We start from the raw sequence: 23,523 nt of genomic DNA on the forward strand, positions 1-23,523 counted from the left end.
ATTTAAGCCTGTCCTGACATGGAGAACAGACGCTACATTTTTATGATTATTATTTTAATTATCTGCCAACCACACCATAACGATGGTCTCCATCTTAGCTGCAGTTGCGGGTTAGGACTTCTTTTTTGTTGAAAATATGGTTCATCCGCCCTTTCTATCGTTGAGGCTTTACAGACTACCCTCCTCCGTCTTCCAAGCCGTTGATAATATGTAACAGGAAGAGAATGGAAAATGAAAGATGCGGTAGCCCTGGAGACCTAAGGGCTTAAGTGGACGCAAAATAACAAGGACAGGCCGAGGATGACGAGATAGGAAAGATAAAAAGAGAGGAGCCTGATGTAAGTAAGTGGCACAAACACCAGACTCAGCACGGAGGCTGAGTAGGTTTAATACCGAATGAGAAAATAGGAATGCGAATGAGCTGCTATGAACAGCATAGTGAACACATTAGCGTAGCCAAGAGACACACAAAGCCCACGTCTGCATCAGCAGTACAAGTTTATATGCCTGCTAACTCTGTAGATGATGAAGAGATTGAAGAAACGTATGATGAAATAACAGAAAGACGAAAATTTTAGTGTTGTGGCGGACTGGAATTAGACAACAAGAAAAGGAAAAGGAGAAGGAAAAATAGCAGGTGAATACGGACACCGGGAAAGGAATGAAAGAGGGAGCCACCTGGTAGAATTTTTTTCAGACCATAATTTAATCATCGCAGATACTTGGTTTAAGAATCATAAGAGAAGGTTGTATGCGTGACAGATACCTGGAGGGCAACGGAAGGTTTCGTATGAATCATATAATGGTAAGCCAGAGGTTTATGATTTTACTTTTGGTGTGGAGTCGCAGTCATATAAAACTTTTTGGAAGATATAACCCCCATTTGACTGTATAACAGGTTTTATTCGACAATATAGATTTCTACTCGAGTCTAATTATTTTTGAATCTTGTAACACTTGAAAATGGCCTAAGGCCGAAATCTAAAATGTGGAATTAATTCTGTTGGTCACTCAAATAGCGGTTATAGCTTCCAAACAGGTTTTAAATTGTAAGACATTTTCAGAGGGAGATGCGAACTCTGACAACAAAACAAAGTTCTGACGCAGTTGCCTATGTTTCTGCGCACGCTTCGATGTGAGTCGTCCGTCTCTCCCAAACCACACCTTTCTGTCATTCTGACGTTTTACACCCCTGAGCTCGGGGAGGGGGGGGGGGGAAGAGATTGAAAAGATCTATGACAAATAGTTAATATCCATTCATTTCCGTTATCTATGAAGGTAAAATGATAAAACAGGCCAGGAGTTTAAGATCTCACCATAACACGTAGTATATTTGCACAAGACCTAGTGCTCACGATTACAAAATTTTTTCCAATGGTGTCACTCCACCACAGTGTTCTCCAAACTTGTTACGATAATTACTAACGAAATGTTCTGCATAACTAACATTATAACGAGAAATACTGAAGGACAAGGCCAGAAACAGCACTTCTTGGATTGTCAACATAAAATCAGGATCGGTTATAACCTCAATTTTTTCCTCTATGACGACAAAGTTCAAGACAGAAATGTGTCTTGCCAGTTTTCGTCTGACTTTACATTTTTTATATTTATACATTAAAGGATCTTAACTTTTATATGATAAAAAGAAAGGTCAAGAAGGGTTAGCTCGGACCCTTAGGACAGCACCTGTTTTAAATTTGAAACAGAATCAGGTGACAGAGTGCATCTCTCAGAGAATCTCAGTGTTGAATTTCAGCAAACACAGAATTAAAAAAAAATAAAATAAATAAAAAAAACGCTGGCCAGTCGTTTTAGCTTTTCGTCTGTATAAGAACTACAATAGAGTCATCTCAACAGGACGAAAATTTTGATGCGTAGGTGTTGGAGTGTGATAGAGCACTGCAGGACTTCATACCGTGTAAAACACGTAGGTAAGAGAAAATTAAATTTTAATTTCCTGGACAAAGGGTAGGACAGTTTTATAAAGAGAGACTGTAGGGAAACGGTCATTTCGGCGGAAATGAGAATTAAATACATGCAATTACTTTTAACCCTTATGAGTGGCGCCCTGAAAGAAACTAACGGAGCTTCTGAAGCGTCAGTGGAATTAGCTTACCTGCAAAGCAGTAAAACATTAATTACGAAAGCTAGATGAAAATTCTTAGCACAATCTATTGAAAAGTAAAAGACAAACAGAATGGACACTGAAAAGAGGGGCTGAACATTCTATGTTTAGCACACTCAACAAAGCAGGCTTGTAAAAAGAAGCATTACGGAAAAACTTTAACAAGGTAAACTTAATGCATTATTTCGAAACAAAATGCTTGTCAACAAAAGAGATTTACGAATGAAATAGAGTATATCAAACATCTACAAAAAAGCTGCATAATTTCCTCATATCATCAAATTACATAGATCTATACAGCAGATGAGAAAGGATACCTTTAAATACCTCAGAATCTTGAGAAATATCTAAGCTCCCCACAGAGTACAAATAGATGTGCACATGGACAATCCTGCTCGCAGAACTATTAACGTTTACAACCATTTAAAATTTATACACATTATAATACTCTCAGTACATTGTCACTCAAAACCTATGCAATAAATGATTTATAAATCATAAGAATATATGAAAATTGGATTTAATTACGACAGACAACACGAAGAAGTGTGAGGGAAATCGTAACGTGTTTACTTGGCTGGCTTATCGCACGCGACAGCTGTAGCGGCCCACGTGTTCGTACAATGTGATCTCCGCTTACAGTATTCTTTGACTGATTACATGACGCTGCATTTTAAATGATTTCAAAAACACATTGTCTCGACTCTACTGGAAACTAGCTGCATGGTAATATTAAGCATGCTTCACTGGTCTACTCTGACCTCTGGGGTCGACGGCAAAAAATAGATCTTATATCCTCAATCAGTAGTCTTGTCTTATACAGTTAGCAACATAATTAGCTTTCATTGTATCCACCTAAGCTTCCACGACAAAACATTATCTATACAACAGAAATAACATCACTTAAAACAACTGACAGGAACTCTTGTCTGCACATAATTACCTTCAACTACATCAACCGCAGGACCTCTTACTGCTCACAGATAACCTTAAAAAAAAGAAAAAAACAACCTCGTACATCTCTTCACATAAAAAATACTTCGCTCCCCTCTGGGGATAACAGCTGAAAGTCGTCGTATCTTTACTTTATAACTTGGAGGCGTACAAAAGATCAATTCCCTTTCAACATTCATTATAACTTTTATTGCGGTTCATAGGTTAATACAGCTTGGCTGCGTGCATGGCTTAACAAAGTTAAGCAACTGACAGTTACGAGAAGCGAAAGGCATGGACGGAAAAAGAATAAAAGGTCGTGAAAAAGCACGTAGAGAGACGAGAAAGAAGAGAACGAAGATTTCGCATCTGGCCTGGTCTAGCAATAAAACACACTTCCATCAAAGTACAACGATTTATTGCGCCAACGACTTCGGAAATCTTGCAGACGCGGTATGGAGGCACAGGGGGTTACAGACCCCTTGAAGCGCTCACGTCTCTAGACCAAGGAGTACGAACATACTTTTATCAGGGCCACAGAAATTATGCTTAGAGAAAAGATGAAAGTAAAAAGAATGGAATTATGACGCGTAAACCAAAAGGAATAAAATGGCATGAACGGCTGGGAGCTTCTATCGTTGCTAAACATATGTTACAGTTACAAATCCGTGGAGATTAATTGAAAGTTCTCAGAAATATACCCCTTGAAACTTCTCATCACAACAACTAACCACACAATACTTCTAACAGAATTTAAATCAAATATAAGAAATTCACTGCAGTCCACAGGATCAACGGGATAATGAGTTTAAATTACACAGGCATTAACTATCCAACCAACATAGATTTGAAGTGCTTATCTAGGAACAATTATAAATTCAACATACCTCCTGATAACTACACTCACAAAAAATTTAAGTTTGAATCGTTCTTGTAAGTAAAGACACGTGAAAACTCTAAAGGCAATAACTATATATAATATGCAATATTTATGATTTAATTTACTGCTTAAGAATCTCTGTTCGCTCACTGCGTTGTTCCCTGAGCAACTGGCTGTAGTGCCTCAGTACATCTCAACACTTACGAACTTCGACGTGTCGCGATGCACAGTATGCGTGGGCGTCGGTGGCGGCGGCGGAGGTCAACGCGCTAGGGGCGTTACGCACGCGGTATTGCCGTCGTGGCTGCTGGCTGCACGGCGGCGAAAGTACGAGACCGGGGCGTCGAGGCCAGGACTCTTACGCAGATGGCAACGGGGGGCTGACTGGTGGCGAAGTGGGGCAGCACGGCGGCACGTGGGTCGCGTAGCTAGTGGGCAGCACCAGCAGCCAAATTGCCCGCGACGCGGACATCTTACCCGGTGCCTGGGGGCAGGGGTTCCTGACCTGCCACGCTGCACTCAGCCAACGGCCGGCTTCAGTGGGCGATGCAGTGGCAGGGAAGCGGCGCCGACAGTGGGTGGGGCTCCCATGCGCTCCTTGAGCCGCAGCCGCTCTGACCAACACCAACTCAAAGGAAGGCCTCGGCGCTTGTTCGTGACGTCACGTCAGCTAGGCACGGCGAACGCCAGGTCTGTTGCAGGCATACTCATAATGGTGGTGTCTCTCTCTTTCTGACACAGGAAAATGTGAAACTATTGGCGGTAGTTAACCAACACACATTGCTCTGAGAGATTTCTGCAATCAGTTAATTGTGCAATTCATTACACTTCTTAATAAATAGCGTACTCCTGAACTTAAATTTCCACCTGTTTTAAGGACTGACATACAAAAACAACTTCATGGTCCAGCAGCAACAGAATTCGTGCATCTTTACCGTATTTGTAAATCTGAGGAAGTTACGTTTGTACTGGGTTGCTTTTACAACAAACTGTGAACATATTGGTGCTCTTCTTTAGGTATCTTGGTTGACCATGGGGTGAATGTTAATGAACTATCTTGCGATTGTACACGTTGGGGGATGGGGTGGGGACAGAAGAAGAGGTAAAAGAGAGATACTTGTTTTATCAAATAAATTTTTTTATCTGATAAAGTATCACCTTTCAAATGGTTCAAATGGCTCTGAGCACTATGGGACTGAACATCTATGGTCATCAGTCCCCTAGAACTTAGAACTACTTAAACCTAACTAACCTAAGGACATCACACAACACCCAGCCATCACGAGGCAGAGAAAATCCCTTACCTCGCCAGGAAACGAACCCGGGAACCCGGGCGTGGGAAACGAGAACGCTACCGCACGACCACGAGGTGCGGGCGATATCTCCTTTCAGTTGCAAGAGGGGAATATTTATCTTTTCTCATGTGCATGTTTAAAAAAGTTTAAGCTCAGCAGTATTTTCGATGTATGAAGCTATTTTGTTTCCTGTTTAGAATTCCTTTCGTTGAAAACGACTGTAATCTAATGACTGGCAACAGTTGGACATTTACACATGTAAATTAGTTCACATTTCCAGTCAAACGAAAATAAATAAATAAAAGAAACGAGTTAATTGTAAGGGTGTCGGGGTAAGTTTCGATAACAAAAGAGATCAAGTAAATATAGTTAAATGAATGTAAAATTTCCGAAGCTTGCAATGGGGCAAAGCATCTTCTCATATTGATCTACGTTTGTTTCGTCAGGATTCAGTAATACAGAACTATCATCTTCATTTGTAGCTTTACGATAGTAAGAACATCTTTCATCTAAATAAAACTGCCGAATACAAAACAGTACCAAACATTTTGTCCAAAAATAAGAGATAAGCACGCCCAGGCGTTTCTGCCTGCTACAGACCTGACGTGACGTCACCAACAAGCGCCGAGGCCTTCCTTTGAGTCGGTGTTGCTCTGACACATCTCCCATCTCGCAGTTTGTTCCTATCTCGGCGCACGGCCGAGTGTAAGCCTGCAGCGACCGAGAAGCTGCACCAGCTACGACTGTCAAATGCAGCCGACTTGCGCTGAGTGCTGAGAGGCGCGACTCATTGTTTTCTGCGTGCACGTATTATAGCTGCAGGCAGCAGTGGAGTACACCCTGGGGACTGATATGTGCCGACACATCGTCTGGAGCGGCATCATGGCCGACGCGCTGCAGCAACCAAGCTCGGCTCGCAGCAGACAGTAGGGAATACTTACCGACCATAAAACGTCAAACATGAACCAAAAGTAAAAGGGACCGAACGGTGGGAACGAGTCGCGTTTCTGTCACCAACGTACATGTGTAGGGCGAGGGAGGAAGGTTGTTGCATCCGGCTTATGACTACAATGTACAGGGCGTCGAGCGGCAGGACTTGTGAGTGGACATCCAGGGTCTGCGTTAAATGGCAAAACACGAAATTTGGTCAGAGAAAGAGAATATATTTCGGTGTACTGAACGCTAGGTTTGCGCCTAGGGCGGACGTTACAGGTTGTAGGCCTCTCTAGGAGGACGATAAACAGCTGGGCAACGGAAGGGGTGGCGGTTCATGTTGTGTTGGTGGCCGGACGCAGGACACTGTGCTAGAGCCTCTGCCTACACAAGAAAACGTCTGTACTAGTCGCTGTCTGGGTATCAAGAGAACGAAGCAACCGTGTTCTGCTATGCAGAATCCTCCAGTGTCTACACGTGTGACCTGTATCCCACACATGCTACTGGCTAAAACCAATGGCGTGAATTCGCTAGCAGTTTCAGCAGAGAGCTCAGGACATCTCTCGTCAGCAGCTTTAGCTGGACTGAACTGCCTCGGTTCTGAAAGGCAGGCAACTTGTGTCACGTAGGCACAGCGGAAGCTGCTCTCGGAGAAAACTTGTAAGGATTTGACTGGGGTCTTTGAAATAAATTTTTTAAACCATTTCCCTAAACTTTGTTTGACTGGCTATCATCCAGCACAGTGAACAAGTGAAACATGGCCGACAGACGGTTTAGACAAAAAAAGATAGAAGCTTTTGAAATGTGGTGTTACAGAATAATGTTGAAGATTAGACGAGTGGATTACGCAACTAATGCGGAGGTACTGAATACAATTCGGGAGCCAAACATTTGTTGCACAGCTTGACCAAAAGAAGGGGTTGGTTGATAGGACTCATTCTGAGACGTCAAGGGATCATCAGATTGGTGGTGGAGGGCAGTTTGGTGGGGTAAACACCATAAAGCGAGACCTAGAGATGAATACACTAAGCAGAATCAGAAGTATGTAGGTTACAATAGTTATTTAGAGATGGAGAGGCTCGCACAGGATAGAGTTGCATAGAGAGCTGCATCAAACCTGTTTTCGGACTGAAGACCACGACAGCAGCAGGGTGTAATGCGTACAGGTAGTGTTATTTCCAGTGGTGCATGATTACAGTGTACTGAACATCAGATCAATATTTAAGTCATTTTCATACTATTAATTATAGCCATTAGTAGCTATACGTATATTTTTAGATTGGTCAGTGTTGTGTACATAGTTCCACGTAGTCAGCGCGTACACAACTTTCCCACTAGACCGCGCCCTGCTAAGCACAACAGCGCAGGCGCAGCGCTCGTCTGCCTCCCTACTACGACAGATGGCGCTGCCATAGAGACGGACCAAATTCTGTTTCGGCCGATCCGCATATTAATATGTAACGCAGCCAATGAGATTGCTGCTAACGTAGAACCTTTTCTCCTCACTGATCGCACTCGCGCAGTGCTACATGAACGTGCAAGGTGTTATAACAAGTGTACAGATCTCTGATTAGTCAGTCTGCATTTGTCTGAATCAGTCTGTAACAGTCTGCATTAGTCTGTACCAGTTTGTACGAGTTCTACATTTGTCTGTATCAGTCCATAGTCAAGTTTCAGTCTGCACCTAATAAGATTACCATATTTCTGTACATAGCCATGAAGCTAAATGTATAGACACTTTTGTCAAGTATCAGAGATATATGTGAGAATAATATTAAAGTACTAATACCAAAGGAACTTCAGATTGTCAATTGTAAATAGCATCCAGAACTAAGTTAAGTAATTTTTATGCTTGTTATTATTTTCATAAATGTGTGTGAAAATTAATCAAGTTCTGTTTAAAGTTGATCACTGTCAATCTGCTGCTCTAAGTGTTCATGTGGCATTTCTATCGTCTGACCTAATGGCAGAAGATAAACACGCCACGATAAGACCACGAGACATTTTGCTGACATTCGCCTACTTCGTTAGATCGACAAGGCAAGTAATCTGATGGTGTGTGTACTGCAGGTCTTACAGTATGCACACCACAGTTAGTACATGTGGCAAGAGCAAGCCATTAATGCTTAATTTTCCCTGTGCAGAAAGTCAGGTGTTGAAGTGTGGATGTGTGGACACAAAACGGTTAATCTATACTGAGAGGCGTGGTGCAGTACGACCATGCAGACAATATCTTGTCGTAGGGATTACGACGCTTTGTGGGAAGGGTGTTCGTCGCAGAGAAAAAACAACCAAGACATTGACGTATGTACATATTCAGTTTCCTTATATAAAAATACCTGCACATATACCCATTACACCTTGCAGAAGCACTTTGCAGGACAACCCGAGCAGCTCTGTTAAACTGTTTGCAGATGGCCCTGTCCTTTACTGTCTAATAAAGTAATAAGAAGTTCGAAATCAAATGCAAAATGATGATTGCAAAACGTGGCAGTTAATGTAACTACATCACGGTTTGAAGCAGACGGGTGGTATCAAATAATTCATTGTCTGAACGATTTTCTTAGGTTCCTTTCGAAGGCCATTCCTACTTCTGTGACCTCTATCACCTGCTGCAGTACGAGGAACGCGCCAGACCGAAAGAGGCGATAGGAAGCAGCCTCCCCGGTATTGGCAGTACCAGGTTGTCGTGGCTGAACACATTGTACCTGACAGCCAGAGCCCTACCAAAGAGTGGAGTGGTACTCACGGAGATGAATGTGGCCCTGTTGATGGCGTACACTCGGCCCGCGGTGAGGGAGAGCGGCCGCTGGGCGCAGCACATGACGATCCTCATAGCGCGCCTGAAGCGGGCGGGCGCCTCCATCCAGCCGCAGCTGTACAGCGCCTCGCTTACGGCCTCACCCTGCGCAGACAGTCAACGTGCTTTAAATGCTCGTACTACCAAGAGAGCCACCGCACACGTAAAGCTATCAGTAAAAATCACCACCTTCTTTCCTGCCTATACGTTCCTCTTACAACTCCTGCTTATCGCTAATATTCTCAAGGTCTAGTTCCATGACTGGAGGTTGTTCTAATCTATCAATAGTTTCTTCCTCCACCTTTTTTTTCCCTCCCTAGCTATCATTTTAGCCGCTTGCGATTATTTTCTGCTCTCTGTAGTTTCATCTTTGGCTTCCTTTGCTGCCTTCCTGTCTTCTTTCGTTTATGCTGATGCTATGTCTCATTTTTCCCTTATTACTTTCTAAATACTACTACTTTTTCTGTGGCTTCATTACTTCTACCCCCCACCTTGCCTTCATTTCTCTTCGCGTGCTTACTGCTTCCTCCTCCGCTTCCATAGCCTCTTCGTTTGCCTCTTCTGCCACTTTCCTGGTTTATTTTCATTACCTTCTAGTCTCCGCTACTTCTACCTTGGCTTCCTTCCTAAACTCTTGTAATTTTTTGTCAACTTCCTGTAATCATCTATTGTAATCTTACTTTCCTTTCATCTATTCCTGTCGAAAACTGTAATACAGTGAAATTAGTCTATGCCTTCCTGCTCGTCTCTTCTATTTGGAGTTAACACCCGCAAACAAAATTGAGTATGTGTCTGTGGCAGCGTGCCCTGTCTACCGTTCTCTCCATCTCTCTCTCTCTCTCTTTTTTTTTTTTTTTTTTTTTTTTTTTTTTTTTTTTTTTTTTTTACTGTACCTTCAGCATGTCGTGAGGCGTCCATGACCTCATCCTTGCTATCATAACCAATGGTGCTCACTAATTCCATGATACTGCTTCCCGGTATCTACCACTTCTTATCCCCATATTTGTTACTTGATCAACTTTAGCCTGAACCCCAGCTAACGTCGGTCGCTTTTCACGTTCTCATTCAAACCACGAACTACTCAATGCGTTTGTGGTGGTGGTGGTGGTGGTTAGTGTTTAACGTCCCGTCGACAACTAGATCATTAGAGACGGAGCAGAAGCTCGGGTTAGGGAAGGATTGGGAGGGAAATCGGCCGTGCCCTTTCAAAGGAACCATCCCGGCATTTGCCTGAAACGATTTAGGGAAATCACGGAAAACCTAAATCAGAATGGCCGGAGACGGGATTGAACCGTCGTCCTGCCGAATGCGAGTCCAGTGTGCTAACCACTGCGCAATGCGTTTGTGAAAACCACCAAAACAAAAATCGCAAGCAGAACAAAAAGTGCATAACACGCACATACATCCAGAAGATACAACGCTGATATCGAAGCCGGTATTTACTGAATGTGGAACATAATCCACAAAAGAAGAGAAAAGCAGTAAGAAAAATCTATGTGTTACGTATTGGCACCAGAAACTTGAAGAAAATTATAAAATCCTAGTTCTAACGTATCTCAAACACTATGCAACGAAAGAAAAGAAAATTTATGACTAAGAGCAAATCATTGTTGTCAGTTGAATGTTTCTAACTTCACGAAAGACCACGTAAATTTCCGAAATCATAGGCGGGGCTCACCTAATTATGCGGTCTGCTCTCGCCCCCCCCCCCCCCCCCCTCACTTCCTTTTCTTTTACGGAGAGATTAAAGATGTTAGATAGTCACCTACCTACGGCTTTGCCCGCCCCTCAGGTCGAAGACGCTAACGCCAGGCTTGTGCGTTGTCGCTCGACCTAGGTTTAAGGCACTTCGAATTATGGTTGTGGAAGAAACTTTCGTGGCAGTATTTGGCCGGAAAGGGTTGGATAGGTGGTGGCGTAAAGTTCTTGATCACCGGACTTTGAGCCAGTGTCCTAGTTGAAATACTAAAACCTTCCGCAGGGCATGATGTGAGGGCATGTGACATAGTTGACGATGATCAGTCCGTCGGGTGGTGCTATTCGGGAGGAGCACGATATGTGACAGCACTGCATTTCACCCTTTGCATTTTATCATCGCGAAACACACCGACACACGTACGATACGTACCGTACATGTAGTATTAGAAAAATTGTAGTGGAGTGCGTTGAAAATAAAATATAAGAAACATGCTAATTTGAATGGTGGTGGTGGTTAGTGTTTAACGCCCCGTCGACAACGAGGTCATTAGAGACGGAGCGCAAGCTCGGGTTAGGGAAGGATTGGGAAGGAAATCGGCCATGCCCTTTCAAAGGAACCATCCCGGCATTTGCCTGAAGCGATTTAGGGAAATCACGGAAAACCTAAATCAGGATGGCCGGAGACGGGATTGAACCGTCGTCCTCCCGAATGCGAGTCCAGTGTGCTAACCACTGCTGCTAATCTGAATATCTGAAACGGAATTAAAAACACGAATTTTTGGTTCAAGCATGGAAAAATCAGTGGATAATCACAGATTTTCATTAACTATGGAAAGGGGTGATTCAAATACAATAAATCCCTGAGTTTATTAAACTAAACATTCTCATATAATTCAATAAAGAACACACTCCAGATGTAACAAACACTAATAATAAACGAAAAAATAAAACTGGCTTGACCTAATGTTGATAAAGTTTAGGAAACGGAAGCACATAGTAGTAAGTGGAGCCCCCTACATTGTCAAAAACTGACTGGCGGAACTCCATGAATCGACAACAGCGATTACATATCATGGCTGTTGTCAAGATATACCTATTCTAGTGCGACGTTGAATGTAACAGTGGAAGTATGGAGGGTTCATCTCGATCTGTACTGCCGGTGACGCCCGTGGATCTCATCATCATTAAAGTATGAATCTGCCAGCTGCTGGTGGTGCCAATGGGTCGCTAAGTGCGCCTGTGTGTGTAGAGCAGCTGCATCGCCGTCGGATGAGGTGTGAATCAGAAAGCTGCAGGCGAAGTCTCCACCTGATGTTGGGAACGAAACTCCTCAAGTTAGCAGCTGCTAATCAGAAAAATTAGATTTGGCGCTCCGCCAATGAAACAATTATGCTGACGCCATGGTACACCCACCAGCGTAGGGAAAATGCGGACTTCCCAATAAAGTGCACTAATGCCCTAGTTTCAAAAACTTGCATCTAAAAAATCAATGTCATTAGTTGCAGCCAATCCGAAAGGATTACTTTTGGCGCGCTATTTTCGATCATTAGAACAGAAAAAGAAGAAAAAATGTTGGGCTAGGTGCCGAACTGGCTGCCGAATTTCTTGCAACCATCGTTTCCAGAGACTGCTGGTGCATTTTAGGAACCTTTTAAGATCTGTATCTGCTATAGAAAATTCCTCTTAAGAATGAATCAAAGAACAGTCTATGTTGTTTAAGTATCCTCCTCTAGCTGAGAAACATTTTGCAGAGATCCATAGCAGTAAACATGTGAGGCTCGTGACCGACAAATCTGCAGGAAGCGGGTGGCACAAGTGCCAGCTGGTGGTGAGACCTGATAGCCAAGGGAAGGCAGGATTCCGTCACGATTGTGTACGGGGCCGTATGCAGTTACTATTGGTTGCCTTTTACAGTCACACATAGTTTATTTTAAACTAGTAATTCCAGACTCAACAATAAATAAAATACCACACGTTATTAATGAAGGAATAAACAACCGTGCAAATAACAGTGCTTTCGGTGAGCTACAATGTAGCAAATCACCATTAGATACAGATACCACAGATAATGTTTTAAAAACAAGCCACTGCGATCTGGGCAGAAGTCCTTACACGCCAGGATGGCAATAAATTAAGAATTGTTTAAAACTCGCTGCAACTTACAAATTATAGATATTGAAATATTAAAGGCAAGTCGCCACAAACACAGCAGAAGGCATCAGACGCCTGGAATGGCAGCAAATAAGATTTTAAAGGCTTACTGGGTAAATACAATTACCAAATTAGAATTTTAAGGCAAGTGACAACAATCATGGCTGAAGGCCTTACACGCCAGGACCGGCAGCAATATAAAAAATTTGGAAACCTGCCGTAAAACAGCAAATACAATAGCGAAGGTTAATTAAAAAACGAAGCAACTGATCACCAGACGGGTGAAATAGTATGATGGTAATCTTCGTAACACAAGGGACCACAGACGGTGCTCCAGGAATCGACCTCTGACAAGGTGCGGCAACAAACACTTTCGCGAGCGATGAGATGGGCAGCTAAGAGTTACATTCACTTCACAAGATGTTAGCTCAGACTAGTGGCAGTCTAACGGATGACTATTGATAATCTTGCTGAAGCTACCTGACGAAAAACCAAATGTAACGATGGAACAATACGCCAAAGCCGGAACCGCGCGGTCTGCACTATGTCCCCAGAATACTGTATTTAGAGTGCCTAGAACAAGAAAGGAACCACTACCACCAGAGTAGAAAGGACTTCACTCTCTGCTCTTCGCCTCAGCGCCGCTACGAGCAGACACATGAACCCAGCCGGCCGCGGTGGTCTCGCGATTCTTGGCGCGCAGTCTGGAACCGTGCGACTGCTACGGTCGCAGGTTCGAATCCTGCCTCGGGCATGGATGTGTGTGATGTCCTTAGGTTAGTTAGGTTTAAGTAGTCTAAGTTCTAGGGGACTGATGACCACAGCAGTTGAGTCCCATAGTGCTCAGAGCCATTTTTGAACATGAACCCAAGTCACTGGAGAATCGCGAAATATCAAAATGGTGAAAGTTTGTCTACCTGGATTGAAAGGGACTCATCTTAAGGCTTTCTGGATCCGATTTACGACGAGGTCATGCACCCTCGTGACCACAGCCCTTCCATCCGGCAGTTCATGCGTGCCGCTAGCGGTCCCAGCGTGTTCTCGAGCTGCGCAGACCTGGCTCCTCCTGAGTCTCTATCCGATCTGGACCATTCACATGACCCGGAAAAACAACGACGTCGCCCCAAAGATAGGGCAACAGTTACTGCATAACGATAACTGCCGCTGCTGCCACTATCGGACAGGCAACTCTTGCAAATCCGAGAGGCGCCAGTCAACACGAGAAGACGACAAACAACCGCAAACCTACCAACTAAACCATACCGTCTGGCCCCCAACAAAGGGCAGAAACCCACAAACAGCATCAACGCGAGCCGCAGCATGGCTCAGGTGGCACAGCAACAGTCTTCCATACGCAAGAGCCGGTGCTTTCTCTGCCTCCTGAGTCAGCGGGAGATTTGTTTGGTACTTCTGTTGCAACATCCTGCTCTGGGACTGACACAGCTCACCGAAACTGTCTTAATCCATAACCGATGCATATGCAAGATATGTCTACAAATTCTCAGATGAAGGGAGCCGAAGAAATTACTCACATAATCACTAGTGTTGTACTGAAACTGGAAATACACTGGGGTGATAAAAGTCATGGGATAGCGATATGCAAATATACAAATGGCGTACACAAGGTACACAAGTACAATACATTGGCGGAGCTGCCATTTGTACTTAGCTGATTCATGCGAAAAGGTTTCAGACGTGATTATGGCCTTACGACGGGAATTAACAGGTTTTGAACGGGGAATAGTAGTTGGAGCTAGACGCATGGGGCATTACATTTTGTAATTCCGTATTCCGCGATCCACGGCGTCAAGAGTGTGCCCAGAATACCACATTTCAGGCGATACCTCCCACCCCGTACAGCGCAGTGGCTGACGGACTCCACTTTAAAACCCAGAGCACCGATGTTTGTGCAGAGTTGTCGGTGCTAACAGATAAGCAACACTGTGTGAAATAACCGCTGAAGTCAATGTGGGACGTATCACGTACATATCCGTTAGGGAGCTGCGGAGAAGTATGGCTTAACTTGGGCATGGCAGCATGCGACCGACGCGAGTGCCTTTGCTAACAGTCCGACGTCACATCGCCTGCAGCGCCTCTGCTGGGCTCGTGACGATATCGGTTGGACGCTAGACGACTGAAATATCGCGGCCTGTTCAGACGAGAGAACAGCTGATGGTAAGATGTGGCACAGATCTCACGAAACAATGGACCCCCATTGTGAACAAGGCACCGTGAAAAATATTGATGGCTCCATAATGGTTTAGGCTGCGTTTACATGGAACAGACTCGGTCATTGACTGGTAGCTGTTTCATTCAGCTGCTTGGAGACCATTTGCAGCCATCCACGGCTTTCAAGTCCCAAACAACGATGGACCTTTCATGGATGATAATGTGCCATGTCACCGGGCTGCAACTGTTCTCAATTGTTTTGAAGAGCAATTTGGAAAATTCGAGTTAATGATTTGGCCACCCATATGACCCTATGTGAATCTAGTTGAACATTATGGGACATAATCGAGAGATTAGTTCAATCCAGCACCGGTGAATCTTTCACAGTTATGGACGATTATAGAGACAGCACAATTCAGTATTTCGGCATGGGACTTCCAGCGACTTGTTGAGTCCATGCCATGTCGAGTTTCTGCACTAAGCCGGACAAAAGGAGGTCCGATACGATATTAGGAAGTACCTCATGACACTTTTCACCTCTGTGTAAACATGAGTACCCTCTGTCTCCCCTATTTAGATTAGATTAAAGTGGTACATAATTAATTTGCATATCTAATTGTCTCTAAATATGAAAATGAAGCTAATTCGCTTAGTAACGTTATGCACAATGAGAAGAGTTGAGGCACACTGCTTGGACACTTTTCAACATGCCATATTACGGTCCGATAAGGCAACATTTAAACTAAATGGAACCGTCAAGCCCCGTAGCTGTGTGTGTTGTACGAGAGGTAAATCCCAGGTTGCGGAAGAACAAGTTGTTATTACCTCCGTCAGAGAACCTGTAGGAGCACTGTTTTTCGAAGGAACAGTGACAGTTGTGAAGTACATTACCATGTTGCAGGAATGAACTGTACCACCTATCCACCAAATGTGCCCCGATGAAGAGTGTGGTTTTTTTTCTTCTTTTCTTTTTTTTCAATCAGACGGTGCACCGTCGCATTACCATTGTGACATGCGGCAGTTCCTGGATGTAATATTAATTTTTCTGAAAGGTCGATAGGCCGACTAATAAGTGGAGACTGCACCCACACCTCCTGATCTAACGCCGTTATTCATTTTGAAGGGAGCACTGACGAACACCTTTTTAATCTATAGTAAGATAATTTGAAGCACGATCAAGTGATTTGGCTACAAAATAAAATCACAGCATGGTAAAGTAAAAGAAATACTTAACAAACGGGTGAAATATATGATCGTGAACTAGGAGTTCTGATGCAAACTTGCATCCAATAACTAACTATGTGTATATGTCATCAACTCTTACATGACATTTATTCTGTTTCAGGTCCACTGCAGCGTAATTTCGTGGAGATGTTCAACTAGATGTTTTTTGTAGTTAAAGAGGTGCAACTTTTTATATTTTGGAATTTTTATTTGTTAACAAAGATCTACATTACAGTAAGATTTGTGAACACTGCACTGCTGAGACTGTGGCATATTATATGGTTTGAGCATTATCCACAAATAATGTACAAGACAATAGACAAATGAGTATATTTTAGGAACTGCAAATTATCACAGACCTTGAGAATTTGAAAACCTGTGAAGCCATATGTTTTAATCAGAACGCATAAATGTCATGGAAATGAATCAAACAAAGCTTGGGTATGCTACGACAAAAATCCATGCATTCGGTTTGTATTTAAATACACAAATCCTTCACAGTAAGAGTTAGAGGATTGTTGAATAACAACTTCATTCCATATTGATCAAAACCACATTTCATGGGAAGGTAAAAGTAATAAAAACTTTAGCAGCCATTTATAAACAAGCAAACAAAAATTGCACAACAAAATTGCATACCTACTAATTTCAATGGAGAGGTTTCACATCTCCATCTATATGGACACTCTGCAAATCGCATTTAAGTGCATGGCAGAGAGTGATTCACTGCTAACAGGTATTAAAAAGCATATTTTGCTATTCTAGCAGACTATAGAATCATATAGTTCAGCAAAAAAGTCAAAGTGAATTGTTGAGAAAGCAACGTCCTTAAAATTTAGTAATCTGATTCTCTCGCCCACTTCATCACCTGAAGTTAAGAAAATAATAACGTACCTCTAAAATAAAACCCGTACGAGCCGATAGTCTTATCAATAAAGTTCCAGTGAGGTATAATATAGTATGCATAATTCTCTGTAAGATATTTAATTCATCATTAAATCAGGATATTCTTTTTCAGATAATTAAAATATATAATAATTAAATCGCATTGTAAAAGAAATGATAGGAGTTAGTAATTAATGATTTATTTCATTGCTGAAGCCTTTTTAAAATTTTTTGAGAACGTAATTTACTCTAAACAATATTATTCAATCTCGGTAATAATAATAATATATTTTGCAGTTCTTAATTTTTATTTCAGAATAGATGCTAAACTGATAGTGCTATTAATAAACCCACTCACCATAGTTTACAAGGATTCAATAAAAAACAGATCGCCATTCTGTGTTTTCTGTGACCTGTCCAAGACGTTTGGCGTATAAATCACTTAATTTTGTCAGAAGAAATAGTGTGCATCTAAAAGTTGGCTCTCATCGTACGTAACAAAAAGGAATACAGAAAAATATGTATGTCACAGTTCTTTAATTCTAGACTGTATATATTTTTACATTGATTATTAATGATAATTTAGATTACAGAAATAACATATTTTTAGAGCTTCTGAAACCATACAGATCATCGAAATCATCTTTAGCTCAAAAAGGATGAATAATGCTGCTAAGACTCTGCGATCACTAGTCCAGGGGTGTTAACTGCCTGACGCGTAAACTAAATTCGAACTATGCTCAAAAAGTTTCTTCTGGGTAACTCTTTCTGAAACATATCAAAACTAAACGACGAACCATGGACCTTGCCGTTGGTGGAATGGTTTCTATGCCTCAGCGATAAAGATAGTCGTACCTTATGTGCAACCACAAGAGACGGGTATCTATTGAGAGGTCAGACAAACACGTGGTTCCTGAAGAGAGACAGCAGCCCTGTCAGTAATTGCAGCGGCAACTCTCTCGATGACAGACTGGTCTGGCTTGTGTCATCAACCACGAAGTCTTGCTGTGCTAGTACTGCGAATGGCTGGAAGTAAGTAGACACTAAAGCCGTAATTTTTCCTGGGGGCATGCAGCTCTACTGTATGGTTAAATGATGATAGTATCCTCTTGCGTAAAATATTCCGAAGGTAAAATCGTCCTGATTCGCGTCTCCGGTTGGGGACTACTCAGGAGCATGTCCTCATCAGTAGACACATAATGGTGTTCTGCGGGTAGATATGTGGAATGTTAGATCCCTTAATCGGACAAGCAAGTTAGGGAAATGGATAGGTTGAAATTAGATGTAGTGGGAGTCAGTGAAGTTCCGTGGCAGGAGAAACACAATCTCTGGTAAGGGGAATACAGAGTTATAAACACAAAACCAAGCAGGAATAATATAGCATAGTAAGCGCATTATCGTAGCCGAGATAGATACTAAGCCAACACCCACCAAGTAGATTATATGAAAGCTAGCTCCACAGACGAAGAAGACATTGATGAAATGAAAGACGAGATAAAAAAAAAAACTTATTCAGATAGTTAAAGGGGAAGAAAACTTTATTCTGATGCGGGCCAGGAATTCGATATTAGGGAAAGGAGCAGAAGGAAAACTAACAAGTGAATATAGATTGGGGGAAAGGAATGAAAGAGACAGCAGCCTAAAAGAATTTTGCGCGAGGACAATTATTTAATCATGCCTAAGACTTGGTTTAAGAATCGAGAAAGAAAGTTGTATATGTGGAAGTAGCGTGGGGACACTGGAAGGTTTCATATTGATTATATACTGATAAGACAGTGATTTCGGAACTATATTTGTAATTGTAAGACATTTTCAGGTGGTAGATGTTGACTCCGATCACAATTTATTGGTTATGAACAACAGATTAAAACTGAAGAAATATCAATAAGGTAGGATATTGAGGAGGTGGGACCTGGATAAGTTGAAAGAACGAGATGTTGATGAAAGTTTCAGAAACAGCATTAGGGAACGATTGCCTAAAACAGGAGAAGACGGATGGATAGCTTTGAGAGATGAAACAGCAGCGGATCAAATATATAAAAAGTCAAGGCGTGGCAGAAATCCTTGGCTATCACTGAAGATATTAAATTTAATTGATGAAAGGAGAAAATATAAAAATGCAGGAAATAAAGCAAGAGAAAGAGAACACTGTCGTTTGAAAATGCGGTTGTTATGAAGTGCAGAATGGCTAAACAGGAACGGGTAGAGGACAAATGAAAGGATTTAGAAGCATATTTCACTAGCGGAAAGATAAATACCACGTAAACGAAAATTGTAGAGGCCTTTGTAGGAAAGAGAAGCCAGTATGAGTATCAGCGGGTTCAGATTTCCAAACCTAAAAAAAGAAGGGAAAGCAACTAAGCATAGAACGGAAAGCTGAAAGGCGGATACAGTATTGATGTGGGAGATGACTTGTTGACAATGTTGTAGAAAGTGGAGAGGACGTGGATGAAGGTGAGATGAGTTATACGACACTGCGAAAAGAATTTGGCAGAGTGCTGAAAGAAGTCGAACCAATTCCCCGGGAGTAGGCAACATTAGGTCAGAAGTACTGTCAGCCTTATTAGAGCCAATCATGTCAAACCTATTCTGTCTCGTGTGCAAGATGTAGGAGGCGGGAGGAATACCCTCAAACTTAAAGAAGTATGTAATAATTTCAGTTCCATAAAAGGCAACAGCTGATAAGTGTGAATAGCACAGAACTATCAATTTAGTGACTGATGGCTACAAAATATTCATACGGGTTATTTCATACGGGAAAAGTGTAGGAACCGGTGCCGCAATACTCTCGTATCACTCAGAATATTAAAAGGAGACGAAAGTGCACTTGCTGTGTTTGTAGATTTAGAGGAATATTAATTAGATTCCACTATTTGAAATTCTGCAGGTAGGATAAATAAAGCACTGAGAACGAAAGATTATCAACAGCATGACGGCCACTGTAGTCGAGCAGTTCTAGTTGCTTCAGTCCGGAATCTTGCGGCTGCTACGGTCGCAGGTTCGAATCCTGCCTCAGGCATGGATGTGTGTAATGTCCTTAGGTTAATTAGGTTTAAGTAGTTCTAAGTCTAGGGGACTGATGACCTCAGATGTTAAGTCCCATAGTGCTTGGAGCCATTTGAACCATTTTGATTAACAGCATGTACAGGAATCAGATTGCAGTTATAAGAATCGCAGGACGTTGAAGGGAGACAGTGGATGACAATGGAGTGAGAGAGTTTCAGCCTATCCACAACGTTATTCCACATGTCCACTGAGCAAGCTGTGAGGACTACCGAGAATAAATTTGGAAAGCAATAAGTTCTGGCAGAGGAAATAAGAATTTTGAGGTTTGGTGGGGACATAGTAATTCTAACAGAGACAGTAAAAGACTTGGAAAAATAGTTGAAGTGGGAACCTATAATGTCTTAAAAATAAGTTATAAGATGAACATCAACAAAAGTAAAACAAGGGTAGTGGAATATAGCTGAAAAGCAGATGATGCTGAAGGAATTAGAGTAGGAAGTGGGAGACTAAAGGTAATAGATGAGTTTTCAATTTGAGCAGCAATATACCCAATAGTCACCGACGTAGAGGGTATATAAATAGCAGTCCGGTAACAACAAGCAAGCCAATTACGAAAAAGAAAAGAATTTTAGCAATGAAAATAAATTTAAGTGTTAGGAAGTCATTTCTGAATATACTTGTTAAAATTGCAGCATTCTACGGACATGAAACGTGTTTCTAAAGAGCGCAGACAAAAACGGAATGGAAACTTTGATAATTGGTATTACGAAAAAGTGCTGACGGCTAGATGGTCGATCGAATATATAATGATGAAACAGTGATTTAAACGAGGAAAAACGCGTTTCGTGCCACAACCTCACAAAAGGAAGATCTTTATTGATAGAACATATCTTGAATTAATAAGGAATTGTCGATATGGCAATGGAGGGAAGTGTGAGTGGGAGAAGGATGGGTAAAAATTTCAAATTATGTCAAGTCTGGAATACAGTAAGCAGGTGCAAAAGAATGTAGGGTACAGCAGTTATGTAGAACTGAAAAAAATAGATCAGAGGAAAGAAACGCTTTAAACTAGTCTTTGGGCTGAAAAACAGAAAGAACAATATCTCGTGGGAAGAGGCACATGAACATGAAACTAACTAACCAATTAAGTGCCAGCCGCAGTGAGACTGATTGAATTTGACACAAAAATTCGGCACTCAGTATGACAACGACAGTGTCCACTACTTGCGGATGGCGGTTAATGGAAACCCACGCAACAGCACATGTACACAAGGACACGACGTCGAACAGACTTGGTATGACCCCTCGGTGTCGATGCTACTTGGCTTAACCTCATAAATACTCGGGGCCGTGACGACACATTCGCAAAGTCGGCTGTTGGAAGTAGAAATTAATAACAAAATTTAAATAGAGAAATATACTGGACGTCTTACTTGGTCCATGATGTCGTGGGCGCCCCAGCAGTATAGAAAAATCTGAGTGCTCGGCATGGGAAGCCATGTGACGCACTTGAAAATAGTGCTGTTGCTCGGACTCTGCAAAGAAACGGAAGTACACTCCTGAACTTATGCTACATCTAAACACAAACCACGTATGTATTGTTGTTCAACAAACTACACCAGCAATTCAATTTTAGTACATTTGCAAATGGGCTTTTGTATAAAGAGCTAATTTTAATGGTACATTGCGTGTCTATCTAGTGCTTATGATTTAGTAGTTTGTGCGTTCAGCAGAAAAGACACGAATGTACTAAAACACTAGAAATGGTACGAACGTCACACTCACACACACACACACACACACACAATACACACACACGCGGAGGGAGAGGGATAGAGAGAGAGAGGGAGAGAGAGAGAGAGAGAGAGAGAGAGAGAGAGAGAGAGAGTTTATGCCATTAAGATAGTCTGCAGGTAATGCGAAACCAGCAGAAGTAATCAAAACACGATTTCACTTTGAAATGTGAATAAATGCATTGTAGTAATGACTAAATGGTGTGGAAATGGGCGTGAAGGATTGTAAAGCAGTTACCAGCATAGGATGTCGATGTTGCCGTCTGCTCCACTGGTACCAAAGAATTCCAAACAAAAAATTTGTGATGGAACAAGATAATTATTGGGTCCTCTCTATTGTATTTTGCTGTATCGTCAAATTAGAAGGTGTATATAGCATTTACTCCGGCAGGTGTGTAGAAAATGGGCCAAAACATTAGAAAAGTCCTGCAATGGACCATGAAATATAACATTCATAATATGTCTGACAGTTCATTCTAGTACAGTGACGACAGGTCTTGTCTGTTGGAAGGTCCTGATTGTCTGCAGACGTATAATATTCTGTGGACTGAACCCTCGAATTTATTTGCTTAGTTACAACTAATGTTAAACCAGATTACTTTCAACTGTTTCGGTCAACGCAGGCAATGGTGTGGCGATTGACGGAAGTTCGATAAGTTAGCGCAATGCGGCACTCTTTGTTCAAAGGAAAGAGTTTTGGAGCGAGTTGCGTCACGAGAGGATGATAGGCAGCGTTAGGGGAAATTATATCCTGCAGGAAAAATTTAATGTTCCTCGTGACGTTAAAACTTGATACTAACTTGTCAGTTAAACGAATTCATCGTAGCGTGTAGCGGCCTCAGTGACCTTTAAGTTGAACAAATAATACAGTTTATTGAATAAACGAAAAATCCTGTCGAATTGCCTGTGTACCCCTAGATGAGTTTCGGACTTATCCCATCTTCTACTGGTTTAATACAACTGGATGCGTATTATCTGTATATCGACTGTACATCGAATTCAGTAACTATTTGTCATTTTGCAAGTAGCCGACATGGGAAATGCTGTGCTACAATTACATATAAAAGTGTGGAAATGTGTGTGAAATATCTGCGTGATATTGTGACTAGGAACTTCTGATCGCAGCTACAACATTTCAGCACGTCGACTTACAGATGATAAACGTATTTTATTCCAAGAAAACTTCTGAACAGTTTCTTATTTGTTTATATCGCCTCTGGGTAGCAATGACTACACAGTTAGCAGTAGTTACAACAGTACCAGATTAACGTAATTCCAGATTTCACAGTAGAATAGTAATGAGAGTCTGGTTACAAACATAAGTTCTCAACGTAAAATAAAAAGACAACATGACAAGCAACACACAGCAAAAAGAAGTTACAATACTGGCAACTTAAGAGAATTGTAGATTTCGCAATAGAACAATGATGAAAGTTTGAAATAGAAATATAAGTTAGTGATGTAAAATACGAACACAAAATTACGGCCTTGTTATCGAGCCACGCTGGTTCCATGTGAAATCCACAGCAACGTATTGTTTAAAGCTGGATACAGGTGACTTTTAAATAGTTCTAGAGCAAATTGTACTTAGATATGTCATACCGGTAAAATAACGCTTGTCCCTTGTA

General features: G+C 41.9%; 1 protein-coding gene across 1 annotated transcript in view; it reads right to left on the reverse strand.

Moving 5' to 3' along the window:
- LOC126335851 (odorant receptor Or2-like) overlaps positions 1 to 23,523 on the reverse strand; it is a 74,531-nt gene that overhangs the window by 29,389 nt on the left and 21,619 nt on the right. Inside the window, exons 3-4 of the mRNA XM_049999322.1 lie at positions 21,536 to 21,637; positions 8,919 to 9,074 (exon numbers count right to left, since the gene is read on the reverse strand). Coding sequence (XP_049855279.1) covers positions 8,919 to 9,074; positions 21,536 to 21,637 — 258 coding nt within the window. The remainder of the gene's footprint in view (positions 1 to 8,918; positions 9,075 to 21,535; positions 21,638 to 23,523) is intronic.

Source organism: Schistocerca gregaria, chromosome 2 (genome assembly GCF_023897955.1).
Source record: "Schistocerca gregaria isolate iqSchGreg1 chromosome 2, iqSchGreg1.2, whole genome shotgun sequence".
NCBI classification, from domain to species: domain Eukaryota; kingdom Metazoa; phylum Arthropoda; class Insecta; order Orthoptera; family Acrididae; genus Schistocerca; species Schistocerca gregaria.